At 37.5% G+C, this 22,103-nt stretch overlaps 1 protein-coding gene across 3 annotated transcripts in view; it reads right to left on the bottom strand.

The window, feature by feature from the left end:
• The window catches only part of Lnx2 (ligand of numb-protein X 2), a 76,123-nt gene that overhangs the window by 34,293 nt on the left and 19,727 nt on the right, over positions 1-22,103 (bottom strand). For 2 of the 3 annotated variants that reach the window (XM_048341593.1, XM_048341595.1), the window contains exon 2: positions 6,698-7,225. In XM_048341593.1, coding sequence (XP_048197550.1) covers positions 6,698-7,116 — 419 coding nt within the window. In that variant the 5' untranslated portion in view covers positions 7,117-7,225. Of the gene's footprint in view, positions 1-6,697; positions 7,226-19,069; positions 19,218-20,106; positions 21,384-22,103 lie in introns of those variants that run through there. The other variant, XM_048341594.1, reaches the window with a different exon arrangement.

Raw genomic sequence — 22,103 nt, 5'->3', positions numbered from 1 at the left:
GAGTACCCTATTTAATGTGGTTGGGCATCATTCAATCTACTGGGCTCATTAAGAGAACAAAAAATGGAGGAAGATCCTATTTCATTTTTCCTGCCACAGTGCTTGAGCTTGGACATATTTTTATTTTCTCCCAGCCATATTACTGGCTCCTTTGTTTCTCATAGCTCAGACTCATGCAATTACACTGATGACTTTTCTGAGTCTCTAGCTAGTTCCATTGTTGTGGAACTTTTCAGCTCCATAATCATGTGAAACCAATTCCTCATGATTAATCTACTGCTTCTGTTTCTGAAGAATTCTAATACATTACTGCAATTAACTAGATTGTTATAAATTCAAATAATAACTTTAAATAAAAAGAAATCTACAACTGAGCTGGTGAAACTCTATCTCAAAGAAACAAACAAAACAAATACAGAAGCTGTTGGCTGGTGACTGTAATTTAGACACTCAGCCTGGAGACATAGAGAATCATGATTCAAAGCCAACCCAGGGAGAAAAGACTGAGAGATTGTTTCCAATTAACTAGTGAAATGTTGGCTGGAGGTGACGTAAAATGATAGGGTGTCAGTCCAGAGCATGCAAACCAACAACAGCACCAAGTCTCTGAGTTCAATGACAAAATAGGAGACATTTCTCATACTCTGTCAATAATTAAACCACAAGCTGGGTGCTGGTGGCTCACACCTGAAATCCTAGCTACTTGGGAGACTGAGATCTGAGGATGCAGTTTGAAGCCAGTCTGGGCAAAAAAGTCCCCATGAGACTCTTATCTCCAATAAACTACTCAAAAAAGCTAGAAGTGGCACTGTAGCTTGAGCACAGTGAGGCTCAGGGACAGTGCCCAAGCTGAGTTCAAGCTCCAAGAACAGAATAATTAATTAATTAAACTACCTAGATTAAACACTCCCATCAAAACTCAGTGATTTATAGACACAGTGGTGCACATGTATAAACCCAAGCACTAGGCCAGCCTGAGCTATACAATGATAGTTTCACAACAAAACAAAGCAAAAGACAAAACCCAAGGGCTAGGAATATAGCTTGGTGATAATATGCTTAGGTTTTGATCACCAGAACTGGAGAAGTGGGTAGTCATTTACTGTTAGGAACAGTGAGTAACACATAACTGTAATCCCAAAATTCAGAAGGCAGAGTCAGGAAGATCACAAGTTCCAGGCCAGCCTGAGCTTTGAAACTGTCTCAAAAAATTAAAAAGCAAAACCAAAATCAAACCCGCCCCTCCCAACCCTCCTGAAATAAGCCACAGTGAGTTAAGAGCTGACAATGTATAAGCCAATGATTAAACACTTTATCCACTACTACCAACCACTACAAAAAAAAAATCAATAATGAGAATGGGTTACAGAAAAATAAAAACAATGGGTCTATTTATATGCAGTCTATAACAGACACAGCTTCAAATTCAGATATACTTCAGAATGAAAGATGTAAAAGGGCCAAAAGCTAAGCATGGAAAAACATATGCCAATGGAAATCAGTACAGCTGTGTGTGCACACTAGTCTCAGTGAAAATATTAGGACAAAAATTATTTATATTAAGAAAAGATACTTCACAACAGAAGAAATGATTAATTTATCCAGAACAAATAGCAATTATAAAAATAAACATGCCAAGCAAATCCCTAATATATATTGAAAGTTAAAAGAAGAAATAGATAATTCAGCAATAAAAGCTTTAATACTCTTCTTTCAATAACGGGTAGAAAAACTAGACCTAGAGCAAGAAAATAATGCAAGACTTTAATGATATTATATAACAACTAAGTCTAAAAGACACCAAAAAACACTTCAGCTATCCACAGCAAAATATATGCTCAAGTACACTGATGATGTGTTAGGCCGTTTTTAAAAGCCTAGATAATTAAAAAAATTTAATAATATATATTCATTTTTCTATGATATGCAAAATGGATCAAAGCCCTAAATGCAAGAACTAAAACCATGAAACGCTTAGAAGAAAATGCAGATGTAGGGGCTGGGAATATGGCCTAGTGGCAAGAGTGCTTGCCTCCTATACATGAAGCCCTAGGTTTGATTCCCCAGCACCACATATATAGAAAACGGCCAGAAGTGGCGCTGTGGCTCAAGTGGCAGAGTGCTAGCCTTGAGCAAAAAGAGGCCAGGGACAGCCGCAGCTCAGGCTCTGAGTCCAAGGCCCAGGACTGGCAAAAAAAAAAAAAAAAAGAAAAAAGAAAATGCAGATGTAAATCTTTATGATCTTGATTAACCAATGACAACAAACCATGAACAAAGAAAAAACCCACTTAAACCAGACTTCATAAAAATAGTGACATTTGTCCTTCGAAGAACACATAAGTGTGAAAAAGATACTGAGTACAATGTTGGTACAGTAGGGAAAAAAAGAGAAAACCTTTAAAGAAATCTTTTCAATGCTAACATCTTTCCAAGTTCATCACATATTTTTCTTTTCCTCTTAAAAACTTGTAGCAAGCTAGGCGCCAGTAGCTCATGCCTGTAATCCTAGGTACTCAGAAGGGTGAAATCTGAGGATCACAGTTTAAAGCCAGTCAGGGCAGAAGAGTCCCTGGTACTCCTATCTCCTACTACTCAGAAAAAGCCAGAAGTGGTGCTCTGGCTCAAGTGGTAGAGCGCTAGCCTTAAAGCCCTAAGAGATTCAGGAACACCTGAGCTATGAGTTCAAAAGCTGGGACTGGCAAAAAAAAAAAAAAAGTATAGCAAAAAAAAAATTCCCTTTTGTCATAAATTAGGACATAAACACATAATTTAACAAAAAAAATTAAATACATGACCATAAGATTTAACTGTTCAATTGTTGGCAAAGAGTGGGGAAGGCAAGAGAAGAGGCAGAAGGAATATTGTATAGTTTGCTTGGTAAAATTTCAGTGTAGGGCTGGGAATATGGCCTAGTGGCAAGAGTGCTTGCCTCTTACACATGAAGCTCTCGGTTCAATTCCCCAGCACCACATATATGGAAAACGGCCAGAAGGGGCGCTGTGGCTCAGGTGGCAGAGTGCTAGCCTTGAGCGGGAAGAAGCCAGGGACAGTGCTCAGGGCCTGAGTCCAAGGCCCAGGACTGGCAAAAAAAAAAAAAAAAAATTCAGTGTAATTACTTAAATGTCACTTATGTAATATCATATATAGAATATTTTCAAAGCTTCGTTTCTCCATTCAAACCTAGATGCTGTAAATATCCTTAAAAAAATCTTCATGGCTTCTATTACCAGAAAACAATAATTTTACTTAAGGGCTGGGAATATGGCCTAGTGGTAAAGTGCTTGCCTCACATACATGAGGCCCTGGGTTTGATTCCTCAGCACCACATATACAGAAAAAGCCAGAAGTGGTACCTGTGGCTCAAGTGGTAGAGTGCTAACCTTGAGCAAAAAAAAGCTCTGGCTTTTTTTTTTTTTTTGACAGTGCTCAGGCCCCGAGTTCAAGCCCCAGGACTGGCAAAAAAAATAATTATATATATATATATATATATATATATTCATCTTTTATTGGAAGGTGATCTTACATTTGAAATTCATGTAAATGACTTCCAATGTTGTACTTCTATGAAGATTTCCAAACCCTAAAAATTAAAGAACTAAGGCAAACAAGAGATTTTACTTGGTGACTCACTGTTGCTGGGGCTGAAATTCTACAGATTTCTATAAAGCTTATAGACACATCAGCTTCTAATAAATAAATAGGACTATATACAGAGGTAACAGTCATAATAATCATGTTCTGTTCCTCATAATGTCATTCTTCCTCTACTACTTTGTGCTGGTTTGATATGGTCGCATTTTTTTTTTTCTCTTCTCACAAGATAAAGCTGTCCATCCACTCCCATCATAGGTCTCCTCCCAAGAGAGTAACAGCAGAGAGATGCCACACAACTTCAAGGTTAGGTTCCAATAGGCCAATGTAGCTTCCACCTCTTTCTGGGACAGTGAGTCTCCACATAAGAACTTTAAAAACCAGCCCAAGGTTGCCAAGCCCACAAGCTACCTGTAGGCTTTTCTAGGTGACAAGTCTGAACTAAGCCCAGGCTTGGTCATCCCTACGTAGCTAGACATGTAAATGAAAAAGCCATTTTGGAAAGAGACTCCCTAATTCCAATTGCGGCAGTTTTCAGTTCTTCTAAACTATGGCCCGGATATACAGCAGAGCCAGGTCATCTATGTTGTGTACTGTCTGAATTCTGACTCATAGAATCTATAAGTAGAATCAAAGGCTCGGTATTTTTGTGTCACTATGTTTGGGTTGCTTAGTTTCTCAGTGATGGAACAAACATCAGATGAAAATCTACTTTGGGTCACAAAGGAATTACAATCCAGGAGTAGATTCTCACTTGCTACCAGGTTGCTGAGATTAGGTAGCAAGCAGAACTGTGGGGCACAGGATAGCTACACTTAATCTCAGCCAAAAGTCCAAGAAGATATAACATAGCTAATAAATATTTTCCGAATAATTGTACAAATAAACCACATTCTTTAGGGTTGAGTAGTGAATAACAAATAAATATTCCTACCTAAATTTTAACATTTTAAATAAGGATTAGAGAAAGGTAAGACATTCACCACATATCTGTTTAAATGGGATGCAAATATAAAATTAAATTTGAAAACTTACATTTTTATATTTGCACAGTCAGTAATAACTCTTAGTTCTTTATATCAGACAAATCACCCTTCCCATTCTTCCACTATTTCACTGTATCTTTCAGTGGGCTTTGTATATGTTAACCAAGCTCACCACAGAGCTAGTCTTTGTTCATTTTTCTTCATACTTTCTCACAGGTCTTATTTATTTATAATGAACAGAATGATATTTTGGAACAGAACAAACACGTGGATTCACGTGTGTATGAAAATTTGACTACACAAAAGTGGAGCACATGATTTGAACTGTGGTGGAGTCAGTATGGTGTACAAAAGTTAAACAATGAACTTTAAAGTGTGAATTAGCTCTAAATCTATGACTTTATAAAATGGGGGGGGATTAAATTTAATGAGACAATCTTCTTCAATTTTATCATTTTATGTGTGATAGTGCTTCTATATACCAGACTTATACGTGGGTACACAGTCTGAAATGATGTAAAAATCATTGTTTTCCACAGCAGTCAAGACTGCACTTTATACTGTATAGTGCTTTCACTTGAAACTTGTAAATCAATATACTTATTTCTGTCATTTTATGTGATTCTACATAAGCTGGATTTTAACTCTTCCTAAAGTTTTAAATGATTTTTAAAAATTTTTGTTTATTTGCTTTGTTTTTGTTGCCAGTCCTGGGGCGTGGACTTAGGGCCTGAGCACTGTCCCTGGCTTCTTTTTGCTCTAGGCTAACACTCTACCTTTTGAGCCACAGTGCCACTTCTGGCTTTTTTCTACATATGTGGTGCTGAGGAATCGAGCCCAGGACTTCAGGTATACGAGGCGAGCACTTTACCACTAGGTCATATTCCCAGCCCCTTTAAATGATTTTGAAAATCAAGTTTCTTACTAAAATCAAATTATGAGACTCAAAAACTAATCAACGAAATTGCTCAACATTTCAAAAGGCTTTTATTAGAACAAAGTCTCCACTAAACGTTTAGTTTTCTAACTCCTAGTTGCTATATTCTAACTCCTGGTTCTCGTTTAGTTAAACCCCTGAAGATCTCAGCAAATTAAGTCATGCAACTTATCACCAACCTTTTATTCCTCCACAACACCAAAAATCATCATTTTAAAAAATAGGCTGCAAAGTATCTCTTTGAGTTGATGAACTATATTTAATCCTTTCCAATTTTTAAGACTGACTCTAATTTGCCAAGCTATGTACAATATTGCAATGAACATCTTTACATATAATTTTTCCTTCTTCTACTTCCTTATGATTGTAAACTAGATTAAAAAAATACTTATAGGGGCTGGGAATATAGCCTAGTGGTAAAGTGCTTGCCTCATATACATGAAGCCTTGGGTTCAATTCCTCAATTCCTCAGCACCACATATACAGAAAAAAGCCAGAAGTGGTGCTGTGGCTCAAGAGGTAGAGTGCTAGCCTTGAGCAAAAAAGAAGCCAAGGACAGTGCTCAGGCCCTGAGTCTACACCTCAGGACTGGCAACAAAAACAAAACAAATCAAAAATAAGAAAATACTATAGCTTTAAAAACAAATTGCCAAATTACCTTCTGAAAGAGTGATAACTTGCCAGTGGCTCACATCTATAATTCTAGCTACACAGGAATCTGAGATCAGGAGGATCACAATTTGAAGGCAGCCTTTCCCCAAAATAATCAGCAAAAAGAGGATGCAAGGTTCAAGTGGTAGAGCACCAGCAAACCAAGCCAATCAAGTATGAGGCCCTGAGTTCAAATCCCAATATAGAAAAAAAAGTCTATCATGTCCTGAAACTCATTTCAATTATTGATAAATGATAATGTTAAGTACTATTTAGTGCAACTTATTTATTTTATCTTTTCTGAATTCAATTGTCTCACTTACTCTGGTGTATTTTCTGTTTGGGGGGACAGGGTCTTACCAGGCTGGCTTCAAATGAGCAATCCTTCTTCCTCAGCCTCTTGAGTGCTGGGATCACAGAAACATAGCACCATGCCTGGTCTAGTGTATTTTTAAATAACATTTTTATTTGTTTTATACAACTTTTTACAATAATAAAATCTTATTCTTTTCTGTTTGCACTTCTTGCTTACCTGTTTTTAAGATGTGCCTCCAGATCACAGCGTTGCATTACATCTTGGCACACTGAAGGAAATGGACATAAAACTAACAACTTGTCTAGAAGTTTATGAACCAGAATGCTAGACTTCTTACACAACTTGAAATGAAGTCTCTTCCGGTCTAACGGACAGAAATCTTTCTCTTGTAAAAAGTTTTTGAGGCACTTGTAGCAGAATGTGTGTCCACAGGGTGTATCGAGTGGCTGCAGCAGAGGCTGGAGGCAAATATGGCAGACAAGGTCATCATCCACTTCATCCTGGTAATTGTACAAGTGGTTTTCTCTGGTCCAGTGCTGTTGGCCACACTCAAAGCACAGGGGATTTAGGGAAGAAGAGGAGGAGGAGGAGGAGGTCTGTTCCACTGACACCATCTCATCACTTGTTGTTCCCATCTTGAATGGACTGATGCAGTTTCTGCGTCCTCATAAGCTAGTCTTCCACTGACTGTTGGTTTCCTTTAACAGACTGAAGTGTATCTGAATAAAGCCAATGTCTGTTTTTCTAGAGGGCACAAACAAAAGAAATTAGAATAACTCAAGGTAAGTTTAAAGTAAACATTATTAATTTCAGTAAAGTTTAGATGAGGTAATAAATTAGTCATAAAATGTAGTGAAATAAACCAATTTGCTAGTTGGATAATTTGCCAAGGCCCGGATGAAAAAGGACCTTGCAAATGAAATATGGTATAATAATCAATTTGGTTTACAATTTGAAATTCTCAAATACTTCATAGTCCTAGGGTAGTTTCAAAGCTAATAATCTCCAGTTTGCTAGGTGGGCAATTTAAAGTATATTATGTAATGCACTTGCATTTGTCATCCTAATCATGGCTCCTGGATTCTACTTGATTTATAGAACATATATGGCACATACAGTACTATACCAGTATAAGAGTGTATGTGAGACATAGTTTCAAGAGAAATAGGATTCATTAATTTTTAAAAAAAATGACCTTTTTGCTGGGAACTAGTAAGTCACATCTATAATTCTAGCTACTCAGGAGGCTAAGATCTAAAGATCACCGTTCAAAGCCAGACATTCCAGAACTAGTTTGTAATTCTTATCTCTGATTACCTAGTAAAAAACCAGAAGTGGAGCTGTGGCTCAAATGACAGAACACCAGTCTTTAGTGAAAAGTCAGGTGAGTGAAAGAAAAGATAAAGCAAACAAACAAAAATAACTTTGCTCCTTGCTATCAGAAAAAAAATGCATTTACTTTAAGACATGTATAATTTGACTATGTTTAGAACATAATTTATAGGAAGACATATGAGCACAGCATATAAAATAGCACTTGAATAAAATTATATAAGGTATATTATTCTAGTCCATTAAGTGAAAAAAAACTATTGTAATTCAATTGAAAAGTAATATATGTTTTAAACTGTAGTTCTGCCTCTTATTATTCCACACTTTCATTAGGTGGTGTTTACTCAGAGTGCCTTTGGTATGTGTGTGTGTCTGCGTGCATGCATGCATGTCTGCGTGCGTGCATACATGTGTGTGAAGCTTCTCCAACATTCTTACAGCACCCACCATTTCATGCAAGCTTAAAAGATAATGGTCCCCCTCTGCAGAAGCACCAGGAACTAAAAATCAAATGCAAGAGCAGTAGTCTCCTGAATCCTTTCTGTAAATATTTACAGTTTCCAGCATATGCTAAACGATGAACTTGGGCAGAGGCAGAGAGGACAGTTAAGAAAACCTGTTATTAAAATTCCATGTAATAAGTACTCTAAAAAAGTTATATACAGGATGTTATGTAACTGTGGGAAAGATGAGAAGAACTGGTATTTAAGTCTGTTTGGCTTTGCAGCTACAAATACTTTCAAAAGGGTTTAAAAACATGGTCTGCTGAGTTGTGACAGGAAGCATCAGCCAGAGAGAGAAAAAATTGGACAAAGTCATCTTGGGCAAGCTACTTTTACAAGTCACAGGGGCTGGACAGTACATGACACATTCAGAAAATGTAAAGTGGATGCTAACAACCCAGGCACAGACCATGTTCTTAGGTAACATTAAAACCTTACCCAGGATCATAAAAAAGCAGGATACCATGTGGGTTCTACTAGTGTCTGTATTTCAACAACATTTTTCTCCAATCAACATATATTCACTCTCTTATTTCAAACATTAAAACAAACCACAAAAATTAAGCCAGGTATATGCTGTATACATACAATCAATCCCAGTGCTCAGAAGGCCTGAGGACAACCTGATTTTTTCACTTCATACCCTGCCTAAATAAATAAATAAATATTAACATTTTAACAGATTTAACTTGGCCAGAAAGAATTGAGATAGGATCTAGGTAGAGACCCTGACCTGATCTGACCTTGAATAGGTCATGTTTTGAAAAATAACATTAACAGTACCTGGTAGCAACATCAAGAGAGCAAACATTCTTGTATTTGGTAACTTTGCCCTTTGAACATCAAAACTACTTTAAATATCTGTACATGGTTTATGACACTAAGAAACATGTCTCAGGCAGATAGAATTACTTCAAGTTACACTTTTTTAACACTCATGTATCCCTTAATTAGCAAGAAATTCACATATTCTTTGCTCTTCTTTGTGATAGTGTTTACTTCGCTTTTCTTTCCTTCAAAAAAATATACTGCAGTTTTAGCCTCCCACATAATGACTAAGTTCTATTGTAAGACTATTATATATTAGCTATTTTCTGCATCTCTAAATAACTTCAGTTCTTTGACAATTTTCATTTTATCACAAAATCTTTTCATAAGGAAAATTAACATGTTCCCATTTAAAATACTAAATAACAACTGCATTATCTCTACCATGAAATACTACCTCAATGTTAACATGAAACAAATATTCAATGAAAACTAAACTGCAAGTCATACAGTACAAGTCCTTGACAGCACAGGCCAGAAGCTGGCTTGAGGGATCAAGGCTGCTTGGTCACTAACTAGGCTGTGATATTACTAAATTCCTGTCTGTTGCCTTTTCAGATGAAAAAATGGGGGTTGTCACAGTGCCTGTCACATCATAGGTGCAATGTGTTAGCTATTATTAAAAAAGCAAGCAGGGTATTGCTATTTCACTAGCTACTCACGAGGCTGAGACGTGAGGATTGCTATTCAAAGCCAGCCAGGCTAACAAAGTCCATGGTACTCTTTATCTCCAATTAACCACCAACAATCTGAAAGTGGAGGTGTAGCTCAAGTGCTAGTCTTGAGCACAAAAGCTCCGAAACAGTGACCCCCCCCGACCCAGAGCAAAAATTTGGGCAGATTTTACGATTTTCCCAAAGCTAAACAACTTAGCATTAGTGGGAAGAAAAAAAAAAAAAAACCAACCAACAACCCCAAACCAAATAATCTTAAGTTTTTCTTGCTCCAAAGTAATATATTAGAAAATTAAGTGGATACGGGAAAGAGGAAAGGTATCTCATGAAAGCTTTTGAGAGTTTTTTAAGAAGAAACAAAACCTGGTCCAACTGTTTCAACTCCTTCCCCACTATTTCTAGCCCTGGCAGATGATTTTCTTTGCATTCTGTATGCAAGTGTCCTACATTGCCTCATATTATGTCTCATGCTGTGAGTGTGCTACAGTCTAAGATTATGTCCCTTGAAGGCTCACAGCATGGAAGGATGGTTCTCCAATGTGGTGGTGGAACTTTTGAGAGGTGGGGCCTCAGGATTAGGCTATTAGGGGCATTACAATAAGACAAAACAGCATGGTAAAAGAGTGTCTGGCACTGAATTTTCTGATTTTGTGATTCTTTCTTCATGAGGTTGTGACCCTTTTCCTTCTTCTTGGCACACAAGTGTGCCCTCTCCAGAGGCCAAACAAAGAGTGCTGCTGATCTTGGACTTTGAGCTCCAAAACTGCTTTTTCTTTATAAGGTTCTCCAACACAGGCATCTTGTTTCAACAATAGAAAACAGACGGGGCTGGGAATATGGCCTAGTGGAAAGAGTGCTTGCCTCATATACATGAAGCCCTAGGTTCGATTCCCCAGCACCACATATATAGAAAACGGCCAGAAGTGGCGCTGTGGTTCAAGTGGCAGAGTGCTAGCCTTGAACAAAAAGAAGCCAGGGACAGTGCTCAGGCCCTGAGCCCAAGCCCCAGGACTGGCAAAAAAATAAAATAAAATAAAAAATAGAAAACAGACAAAGAGCTCTATCAGCTGGGCTTTTCACTGAAGAGAAGTTTAATAAATGTTGACTAACCAACTGCACATTATTATTTTTTTCTCTTGGCAAGTTTAGGCCACCATAACTACATGTAGTAGTTTATAGGAGGTATGGCTAAGTTTATATATAATTATGACTTCAGATATAATCTATAATACCTGAGCACTCAGTTTAAAATAGCAAAATACAAGCTATATCATCTCAAACATTTCCCAAAACACAGAGCACAATGTATATCTTAAAAAAACTTTTGTTTTTACTTTTAAAAAATTTTATTATTATAAAGGTGATTTACAGAGGTGCTACATTTACATAAGTCAGGAAATGAGTTTTTGGACAATGTCACCCCTTCTCTCGCTTTCTCCCAGTTTTTCCCTCCTGTCCCCACCCACAAGTTGTATAGTTCATTTTCAACACAGTATCCACTGAGTACCACTGCTGCATTTGTTCACCCTTTGTTCCTCCATTTCTGTGCCCCTCTTTACCCTCCCAAAGACAGATAAACAAACCAATAACAATCACTTTTATCAACGTATAAGCTACTTACATGGTTTTGTTGGCAGTAAAGAAGCTACCAAATACTCTGACATATTTTAAATAATAGGCTGAAAAATAGTCTGTGTGGTAGAAAGAAAGCATGAAACCATTTACAGCTTCACTTTAGATGACCAGTATGCCTGTGCATTATAGTCAGGGGAAGAAGTGGGGAGCAGGCTAAGAATATGTTGCACTGTAAGGATTCCAGAAAGACTAGTACATTATTGTACATATCCTAAATCTATGCATTTTCAGAAAATTTCTTTTAAAAATTACCTTGTTTGTTGTTTTGGTGATATCAGAGGTTGAAACAAGGGCCTTGAACTTGCTAGGGAGATACTCTTACTTCTTTAGCTATACCCTGAGCCCTTTTTGGCTTCACATCTTTAGAATAAGATATCAGGTGGGTCTTGCCCGGGCTGGCCTAAAACCACAATCCTTCTGATCTCAGCTTCCTAAATAGCTACGGTGACAGGCACACACCACTATATCAGCTAAAGTAGTTAAGGATTACAGATGTGAGCCAATGACACCAAGCTTGATATTATTTTTGACTCAGACTTAAACCACCCTTAATGCCCTAGACTAAGAGATCCAGCCCAGGGAAAAGGATGATATGTATTGCTCAGATGGAAACCACCTGTGGTCCTTTTGACTTGGCAATGCCAAGTGTCTAAGAACACCCCCCTCTCATCCTCAGATCTCCTCTGATATACCTCCTTCCCCTTCGGCTCCAGAAGTTCTTTCACAAACCTTCATATTTTTCATGTGAGTAACTTCTAGATGATACATTTGCTGTCAATCTCATTTCCACTCCTCTTGGAAGGGAAACAGAGCATCTTTTTTTTGTCTTTTGTATTTCTATTTCTTACCACATACAATTCACTGAAGGAAAATCTGTTTTCAGACCCAAGTGTTAGCCTGAAATGTGTAACCATATAAATATACAAAAGAAAATTATATGCATTACTTTGTGGCAGTGCAAAGCAATAAACATATTGGGCCTTATCCTGTATCTTATAAACAAAGAACAGGGCATTACTCATTTTAACATTCAAAAGGCTGAGGAAAGTTTGCTTGCTGAATATGGGAGGATCAAAACTTCCAGGCCAGCCTGGCTACAGTAGTAAGACCTTGTCTCAAAAAAAAAAAAAAGTACACACACACACACAAATGTGGGCGTGTACACACACTAAAACAGAGGAGGGAGAGAGGGAAGGAAGGATTTTGAAAGCTGGCAAATCTCTTGTGAGAACACATGCAAGTTTTGTAAAAACTTATTCAATATTTGGGAGAATGACTGAAAAAGGCATTGTGAAAACAATTTTGAAGCTGGGCCTGGGGCACACTCCCAGCTACTTTAGAAGGCCGAGTTCTAGGGGCTGCAGTTAAAAGCCAGCACAGTATTGGAACAAACAAAAAACTTTTGACTTTGCAGATATCAGTAAAGAGAATGAGGCATGAATGACTAACTCAGAGCATTGGCACTTATTTTCATGAGAAGGCACAGTGGTAGTCTTTTGGAAAACAAGAAGAAGAACAACAGAAAATCAGGGCAACATGTTGGGTGAGCCCTGCTTGTTGTAGATTTGGACTGTACATGCCTTCTTAAAGCTCTTTTATTAAAGACTTGGTATTTGGAATAGTGTTATTGGAAGATGGCAGAACCTTTCAGAAGTGGGACCTAAATGTGGCCCTGTCTTTTCCTTTCTCTCTGATTTGCTACCTGGCCATAAGGTGAGTAATCCTGTATCACACACTCCTGCTACAATGTGCTACTTAGCCGAAAGCAACACATCAGCTGACCATAGACTGGAACATCTAATAAATCTGTGAGCCAAAATAATCCTATGTCATTGCAGCATTGTTACAGTGACAAAAACTAACACACTGCTATAGGAATTTGCTTTTCCTGGAACAAAGTTTTTCTGCAGTGTCTATGCCCACTGGAAAAAGCAATCTGGATATATAAAAACATACCATATAGGAGCTTTATATAAACTCTATACTTTTTTCTTTCCAGAGCTGAGGACTGAACTCCGGGCCTTGCACTCATCAGGCAGGTGCTCTTCCGCTGAGCAAAATCCCCAGCCCCATAAACTCCATTCTTAATCAACACTTCACTTGCAATATTTCAAGTATTACTTTCAACAACTCCACATTTACAATTTTCTAATTTTTCTATATAAAACTAATTCAGTAGACTTAGCAATTTGTCTCCTCTCTCCTTTTAGCAACATTTGGAAAGTCATTTCAAATATTTGAAAAACCATTTTAGACTTAGGCATTCTTTTTTTTTTTGGGGGGGGGGGCAGTTCTGGGCCTTGGACTCTGGGCCTGAGTACTGTCCCTAACTTCTTTTTGCTCAAAGCTAGCACTCTGCCACTTGAGCCACAGCACCGCCTGTGTCCGTTTTCTATATATGTGGTGCTGGGGAATCGAACCCAGGGCTTCATGAATACGAGGCAAACACTCTTGCCAGTAGGCCATATTCCCAGCCCCAGACTTAGGCATTCTTAAGGCACAACTTATGGTTAGATATATCCCTATTTAATAACCTAGGAAATTGGTAAGCTAAGCAAAAAAAAAAAAAATGCTAAAAGCAATAAAATTAAGGTTCAGAACTCTATGACAGCTGGGTAACTAGGTCACTACACACTCATTCTTTTTATCCACCATGTCTGCCAAAGGTATATTGTGTTATTCTATTAAAGACACACTAAAGCTTTACGAGAGCCTTACACCCTGATTATAAACAGCACTACTGCTAAAATAATAATTGATCACTTTTACTTGTGAGTTTAAGCCTAATTCTAAAATGCTCATCATTCTATGTTTGTATACGTGATAAAATACTCATTGATAGTACCATATATTTCAGTTTTTAATAACTTTAGATACTCTATAAAAGAGGATCAAGCTGTGGCTAGTATAGGATATACAAATTTAAAATGTTGTTTCATGTTTAGTTCTTCTAACTTTAAGCCACCAAGCTATAATGAAAAACTTTTTTTAATGCCAGGATAAAGGCAAATGCTATACTGTGCCACTTGGACTCATTAATTATACTTAAATAATTATCTAGGGCTGGGAATGTGGTTTAGCGGTAGAGTGAGTGCTTGCCTAGCTGGGTTTGATTCCTCAGTACCACATAAACAGAAAAAGCCAGAAGTGGTAGAGTGCTAGCCTTGAGCAAAAGAAGCTCAGAGCTTGAATTCAAGCCCTAGGACTGGGGGGGGGGGGGGAAATATCTAAATTGTTACTTTAGAACAAATTAAAATCAGAATTTACACAAAAACCACTTTAAAAAATACACCAAATGGTATTAAAGCCTTTCCATATATATGAGTATCCCAGACATATTTCTGATGAACAGAAAGAACCTCTGTGGAAGAACTGCTGCTGCAACCACAGTATGAGGCTCTTCCTGAGTGACACCTGCCAGCCGGCTCCTCTTAGGAGAATGTCCTAGAGAATGCCTCAGTTTACAATGTCAGTCAAATCATGTACAATAGGTAGGATGGGGTAGGTAGATGGGGGCAAAGGGAACTTAGCAGTAAAGTTTTATCTGCTGAATATGTTGACAACTTAAATGCTTCCTATATTACACTCAAATGGTTAGCCAATTTAGTAAGCTTTTATTTTCTTCTAATAGATGAAAGATTAAAAGTATTTGTCTTCAAAGATCACTAAAAGGATACTGATTTGGAGTTAGGGACCTGAGTTCAATATTTTGCTTTGCCACTCACTCTCTAGCAATGTTTCATAATGATGAGGCAAACCACTGAAACACCTATAAATCTGTTCTCTCCTGGGTAAAGCAGAAATGGCATCTTGCTTCACAGAGCATTAAAGTACAAAATGTTTCATTAACAGAAAAACCCTTTATGAGCATTATAAAAGCACTACGATATTAATATTACAAGCCAGTGTAATACTAATTCATTACTGAATCAATGTCCACGGAGGGTGACGTACTGAGCAGTCTCACTCTTCTACTAGACTAGTGATCAGGATCCCTGATGTGAACCTAACCCTACAGCAGCACTCAGACCATACAAAGGGCACTGGTATACCTCAGTCTTTTCGCTTCTGCACCTGTAGAGTGGGCCAAAATGATTAATGAGACTAGACAGACCTGAAAGTTCATAAATATAAAAATGTACTTTGACCACAGGTTCCTTTTGCTTTGGCCTAAAAGAGAAACAGCTTTCCTTACCTGCTACCTAATAGTTAAGTTTACCATAAAAATTCCTATTTTCAGGGACAAGTATACATGTAGAAAGGAGTGGCACAAGATATACAACTGGACACTTCTGTACTTTTGTTATGATATGATACTACTATGTCATGAGACAAAGTAATTTGCTCTACAGGTTTCCAGATAAAAAGTTAGGAGATAATGTTATAATCACTGCAAGACCAGTTTGGTTTACTTGTTTCTTAAAAGGCAAACATGAGCTGGGTACTGGTGGCTCATGCCTGTAATTCTAGCTATTCATAAGGCTCAGATGGCTGGGAATATGGCCTAGTGGCAAGAGTGCCTGCCTTGTATATATGAAGCCCTGGGTTCGATTCCTCAGCACCACATATATAGAAAAGGCCAGAGGTGGCACTGTGGCTCAAGTGGCAGAGTGCTAGCATTGAGCAAAAAGAAGCCAGGGACAGTGCTCAGGCCCTGAGTCCAAGCCCCAGGACTGGCAAAAAAAAAAAAAAGGTATAACTCATAAGGCTCAGATCTGAGGACCATGGTTGAAAGCTAACCTACCTAGGAAAGTCCATGGGACTCTTATCTCCAATGAATCCCCTAAAACAAGAAGTAGAGCTGTGACTCAAGCGGCAGAGTGCAAACCTTGAGCAACAGACAGACAGACAGACAGACAGACACACACACACACACACTCTCTCTCTCTCTATATATATATATATATAACTTTACAGTCGTATTTCTCCTATATATAAAGAATTTAACAAGACATAGCTATCTATTCTGTGATCAAACCTACACAATAAATGAAGTGAAACTAAAGCATGTTCGAAACGTGTCTTATGATGGAAGGATCACCAATAAAGTTGCCTAACTTTATAACTTTAACTACAGACAACAGGTAAGAAGTTAAATGCTCTTGTTTTCGGAATGAATGAGCAACACTAATAATTTAAAACACATTTTATTTAAACTGTCTGTTTTGTTCCAGTTCTAAGTTAACGTGCAGAAAAATGATCAGATTAAAGAACATTTGGGCCAGACCTCAAAGGACCATCACTGAGTAGGCCAGATGTTTGTGTTTCCCAAAGCAAGTCTAAATAGACAATAGCCTCAGGGACAAGGACCGAAGCCTTGTTGGCCTTGGTTTTTATCCAGAATAGAGTTCCATGTGAAACCAGAGGGCCTACCAATTTACTAAATGAGTTATTTTAGTTATAATTCTCATACTGAGGGAGGAAAACATGAAAAAGAAAATCCTCATTGTATTTTAAATTACCTAGATTCAGATGTATCATGAGTCAGAGTCTTAGGTCAGATATATAAAGAGGTTTTTAACTAAATGAGTCTTAAGGACAATAGACAATGCATACCATGCACTATTGATATAATTTTTCTCCAATGCCTTTTATATCTATTATTTTCACACAAAGCACTACAATTATGATTACTTTTTTCATTTCTCTATATCTTCTTTAATATTTATCACTTGTTACCTGTCTCATATACATATAGTAGATTCATAGTTTGTTGTTGCCAATCGACTATAGCTTATGCTATAGCTTAGAAAACAAACTGAATACCAAGCATATCCTTGAAAGGATGAGTCCAATAATGAGACTCAGATAACAAACAAAGAATGTGGCTTCAGTATAAACCTACCTATACTCACAAGTACCTCTGGTGCTCAATGGTCTCTTAAACTACAGAATTTCAAGACAGACCCAGTAGCTCTTTAAAGAGTGAAATAGAACATGTTTAAGATTGGTCAGAGCCAATTTTAAAACTCATGTGTAAGTTTATGAATGCTGATTCATACACCAAATAGTTGATTTACCACAAGAAATGTGTGCCAGATTAGAAGGGATGGATTAGGCTATTTTTGTCCAACCTTTCCTGTATTTTAGATATTCCTGATGGTATCTGCTGCTCTAGCTTCACCATTTATCTCTCCTATTTATCTTTACATTTTATAGGCTAATTTTAAGCTATAAGATTTAAGCTACTCATTTGCAAACCAAATACACAGGCAAGTTACTGGAAGACATGAAGGTATCTCTAGATTTTCATGTAGAACAAGGGAACTTATGGAAAATTTTGCATAAAACACCTGCTTTAAAATAGATTCATTTCATTTCTCAAAGACTGACAGTTCTTGAACTTATCCTTAAGTAGTGGGTTTTGTTGCACTATGAAGGGAAACTCTATAAACTCTTCTGAGGAGTTTTTCAAAAGTGATAATACCAGTAGAGGTTTCAATGGTCTTATTCCTAGCAAGAGATATTTACACAAAAGCAATACGACAGACTTCACTACTCTTAACTGTTCCTATATGGCAGCCTTAAATTAAATCCCCCTAAATCTAGCAGTCTAATTTTTTTAATTCTTAATATTTAGATGAAAAAATATGACTATTACTTTGCATAGTCCTATTCTCCAACGCTTCATATGGCTGCTTCTTTCTCCCAATTTCTCCATATGTTGAGTGTGCCGAGTTAGATTTTTTTTTTTTGCTATATCTTATTAATGTAATATGAGAGCCTGTCAAGAAAGGAAAGAAAGTTGTTTCTACAAATTAATTATCTGACTTGCCCTTGATTAGTCTATAATCTATTTCACATAGAAAAGAAAAAAAACGGGTTGGGAATGTGGCTTAGCAGTACAGTGCTTGCCTAGCATGCACAAAGCCCTGGGTTTGATTCCTCAGCACCACATAAACAGAAAAAGGCGGAAGTGGTACTGAGGCTCAAGAGATAGAGTACTGGCCTTGAGCAAAAAGAAGCCAGGGACAGTGCTCAAGCCCTGAGTCCAAGCCCCAGGACTGGCAAGAAAGAGAGAGAGAGAGAGAGAGAGAGAGGAGAGAGAGAGAGAGAGAGAGAGAGAGAGAGAGAGAGAGAGAGAGAGAGAGAGAGAGAGGGAGAGGAGAGGAGAGAGAGAGAGAAAGACAACAACAGAAGTATAAATATTTTTAGGAAAAACTTGGTAAATTAACATAAGCTATAAATTAGATACTCAACAGAAGTGGATATAATTTTGTTGATGTACTAAATAAATTCGGAATTCACCTTAGAAATGCTTGACTCACTTGAAAAGCCTACAGACTTTCTATCAGAAGGGAATCTAGGAAACACGTAAAATATCTTATCTCTTGAAGCTTAAGAAATTACGAAAATTTACAAATGTGTTTGTCTTTACTTGTTTTATTCATTTTTGCCAGTGCTGGGGCTTGGGACTCAGGGCCTGAGCACTGTCCCTGGCTTCTTTTTGCTCAAGCCTAGCACTCTACCACTTGAGCCACAGCGCCACTTGTGGCTTTTCCTATACATGTGGTACTGAGAAATCGAACCCAAGCACTCTACCACTAGGCCACATTCTTAGCCCAAATATGCTTGTCTTTAAATAAATGAAACAATAGATTCAAATAAATAGTTACCCTACATTATAAACCACCTTTTTTCTGTTCACAATAATTCTTGTCATAAGGCATAAAATGCTGACACAGGGAACAGACAGCTCAACACCATAAGCTTAATTCTCGTCTGGATGCTGAGTGTGCCTTCAAGTTATTTATTTTGAATTGGCTGAGGAAATAACTGAAAATAAGAACTACTGTGTATGTATATATGTGGAGTTTGAAGTATATAACATAGAAAGTACTTAATAAAGTATTTAATAAAACAGTGTTTAATTATATAGTAACTTGCAGTTAGGCAGTTAGGCTTACTACTATTATATTAAGGATATGTATACTATTTTTAAAGTAGATGAAACAGTATCAGCTATTTAAATGGAAATAGAAAATATGAAATAGGTGTACTTAATAACTAAAAAGGGTAGATGAGTCAGTCTTAATATCATAGAATTCACAAATGCCTCAGACAACTAATACAAAATTCCAAGAAACAAAAAATGTGTAAAAATGCTACTACTGAGTTTATTTATTAATTTCTGATAGAAAAGAATTTACTATAAGAGAATTCTGTATTTTTAAAAACATTTTCTATAACATCCACTAGGCTATTGTCTTTGGGGGAAGGATGAGATGGTACTGATTAAGTATTTTTATTATTTAAAAATATTTGTTTTTGTGGGTGCTAGTGGCTCATACCTATAATACTTGCTGCTCAGAATGTTGAGATTTGAGGATCACAGTTTGAAGCCAGCCCGAACAGAAAAGTCTGTGAGACTTTTATCTCCAATAAACTACCCCCCACCCCCAAAATGCTATCATTGAGCAAAAAAAGGTCAAGGACAGCATCTAGGCCCTGAGTTCAGGGCTTAGGACTGGCACACACACACATACACATACAAACACAATAACTATAACAGTAACTATATACACAATAAATCATTATCCAACCTGTCAACGTAAAGTATTTTTCTTATAATGTATACTTTGGCATGTAAAACATCAAAAGCATTGCTAATTACCACAGTGATCATAAGTGACCTTTACCTTCTCATATTTACCTATATTTTCCAACTTTCATGAAAGGTCAAAGTGTAAGATGTTTATTTATTTGTCTAAGAAGTAAAGCACAGCCACCAAATGATCAAAACAATGAAACAATAAATTAAGCAACAACCAACAAGGGATGGCATCCTAACTGCTCAATCTTCAGAGTGCAATTCCAATGAGGGGAGAAGGAGATGATTACTTCCTTCATCTGAAAAATGGAAAATGTCTTCTCTAAGCATCTGAAACACGGCAGATCCCACTACCCTATGAAGTGTTAGAAGAGGATCAGTTAAGACCAAAATTAGACTAAAATGCTAGTGGTAGAGAATCAAAGAAACTTTCTGTTATGAGAAGTTCCCCATCGCCCAAAAGGTATTTGTCCAGCTCGGATAGTATAGCTTCTAAAGTGTAGGGTGGTCATTAAATGAAGGGAGCCAAAGAAATGAAAAAGGAATCTACAAACCTGCCAGGAAATAGAAGACTAAGAAAAGTAAAGAAAAACAAGAAAATTATTAATCCAACAGCGGCTTTAAAGTAGCTTAACCTCTCTGTTAGACAGGAACAGTTTGTCATCAATCAAATATACTTTGCTATTTAGTTAGCTTGCTCTTAAACAAAATTAGGGGTATTCTCTGGTGGTGAATGGCACACACTTGACAGAATAGTTACTAAGGCATACTACAGTAACTTCAACCTAATTATAATAGTGAAATATCACACCCTAAGGTGGAGTCTACAATGAGATTATAATGAGACATGCACAGCAAGAAGAAGCATAAGAGACAGAACAAATGTGTAACTAGAACTCCACCTCTATAAGAAGGGACCAGGTCCCTGCCCACCTGATAAATACCATTTCTCTTGTTTCAGGAAGTTTTGACACTCCCTTCATACTGGCTCTGATCAGAATTAGAACAAAAAAGCACAAGAAAATTTAGTTCTGTTCGTGGCACCTGGTAGACAAAAATGCTTTCATATGCTATTCTCATTTCAAGTCATCTCACCAGAAAGTGGAAAGTAGATAAAAGTACAAGCCAGGTACTTTGGGGTTGCAAGAACAGCCCATTAGTAAAGCACTTGCCTACCCCAGTGAGACCTGGAGCTCAACTGTTACCACTGTATAACAACAAAAATCCTTTGACTTACAGAACAATTTTAAAGCCATGGTCAAAAATGTACTACGCAAGGTAAATATTTTTAACTAAGTGTCATTTCTATAGGTAAATTTTATTTATACATTGTGAGGCTGCCTTTTAATATACATAAAGACAGTGTCTCCTACCTAGCTTACAAATTTATCATTCCAAATGTTCTGTGTGTGTGTGTGTGTGTGTGTACTAGGGCTTGAACTCAGGGCCTGAGCACTGTCTCTGAACTACTTTGCTTGAAGCTAGTGCTTTTCTACTTGAACCACAACTCCACTTCCTTTTTTCTTTTAACAAGGAAAGTTTCTCAGTATGCCTCAATATGAGAATACATAGCTAGATATTCTGATGTAAAGCTTAAAATGCCTGCATTAAAACTGACAAGAGGGCTGGGGATATGGCCTAGTGGCAAGAGTGCTTGCTTTATATACATGAAGCCCTGGGTTCAATTCCCCAGCACCACATATATAGAAAACGGCCAGAAGGGGCGCTGTGGCTCAGTGGCAGAGTGCTAACCTTGAGCAAAAAGAAGCCAGGGACAGTGCTCAGGCCCTGAGTCCAAGGCCCAGAACTGGCCAAAAAAAACTGACAAGAGTCTCTGAAAGCTACTTTCCTCACCTACATCAGCAGGCGTCTTTCCCTTGTGTGAACATTGCATAGGAGTAAAAAGCCTTGCCTTCTTCTATACCCTTAAAACTTGCTTCTGACCTCAGGTATAAAGAAAAAATAAATTCACTCAGACTCAGCAATCACAACAGAAAACACCTGCGCCTTAGCAATAAATTCTACAATTAAGTCCTCAAATTCAATTCAGTTCTGACTACCTCAGGATACCTAAAGGCACAGTCCTTGGGACTGACCAC

The sequence above is a fragment of the Perognathus longimembris genome, chromosome 3 (assembly GCF_023159225.1).
Source record: "Perognathus longimembris pacificus isolate PPM17 chromosome 3, ASM2315922v1, whole genome shotgun sequence".
Taxonomy (NCBI): domain Eukaryota; kingdom Metazoa; phylum Chordata; class Mammalia; order Rodentia; family Heteromyidae; genus Perognathus; species Perognathus longimembris.
Note: the sequence above shows the minus strand (reverse complement) of the source record. Positions and strands in the feature narration are given on the sequence as shown.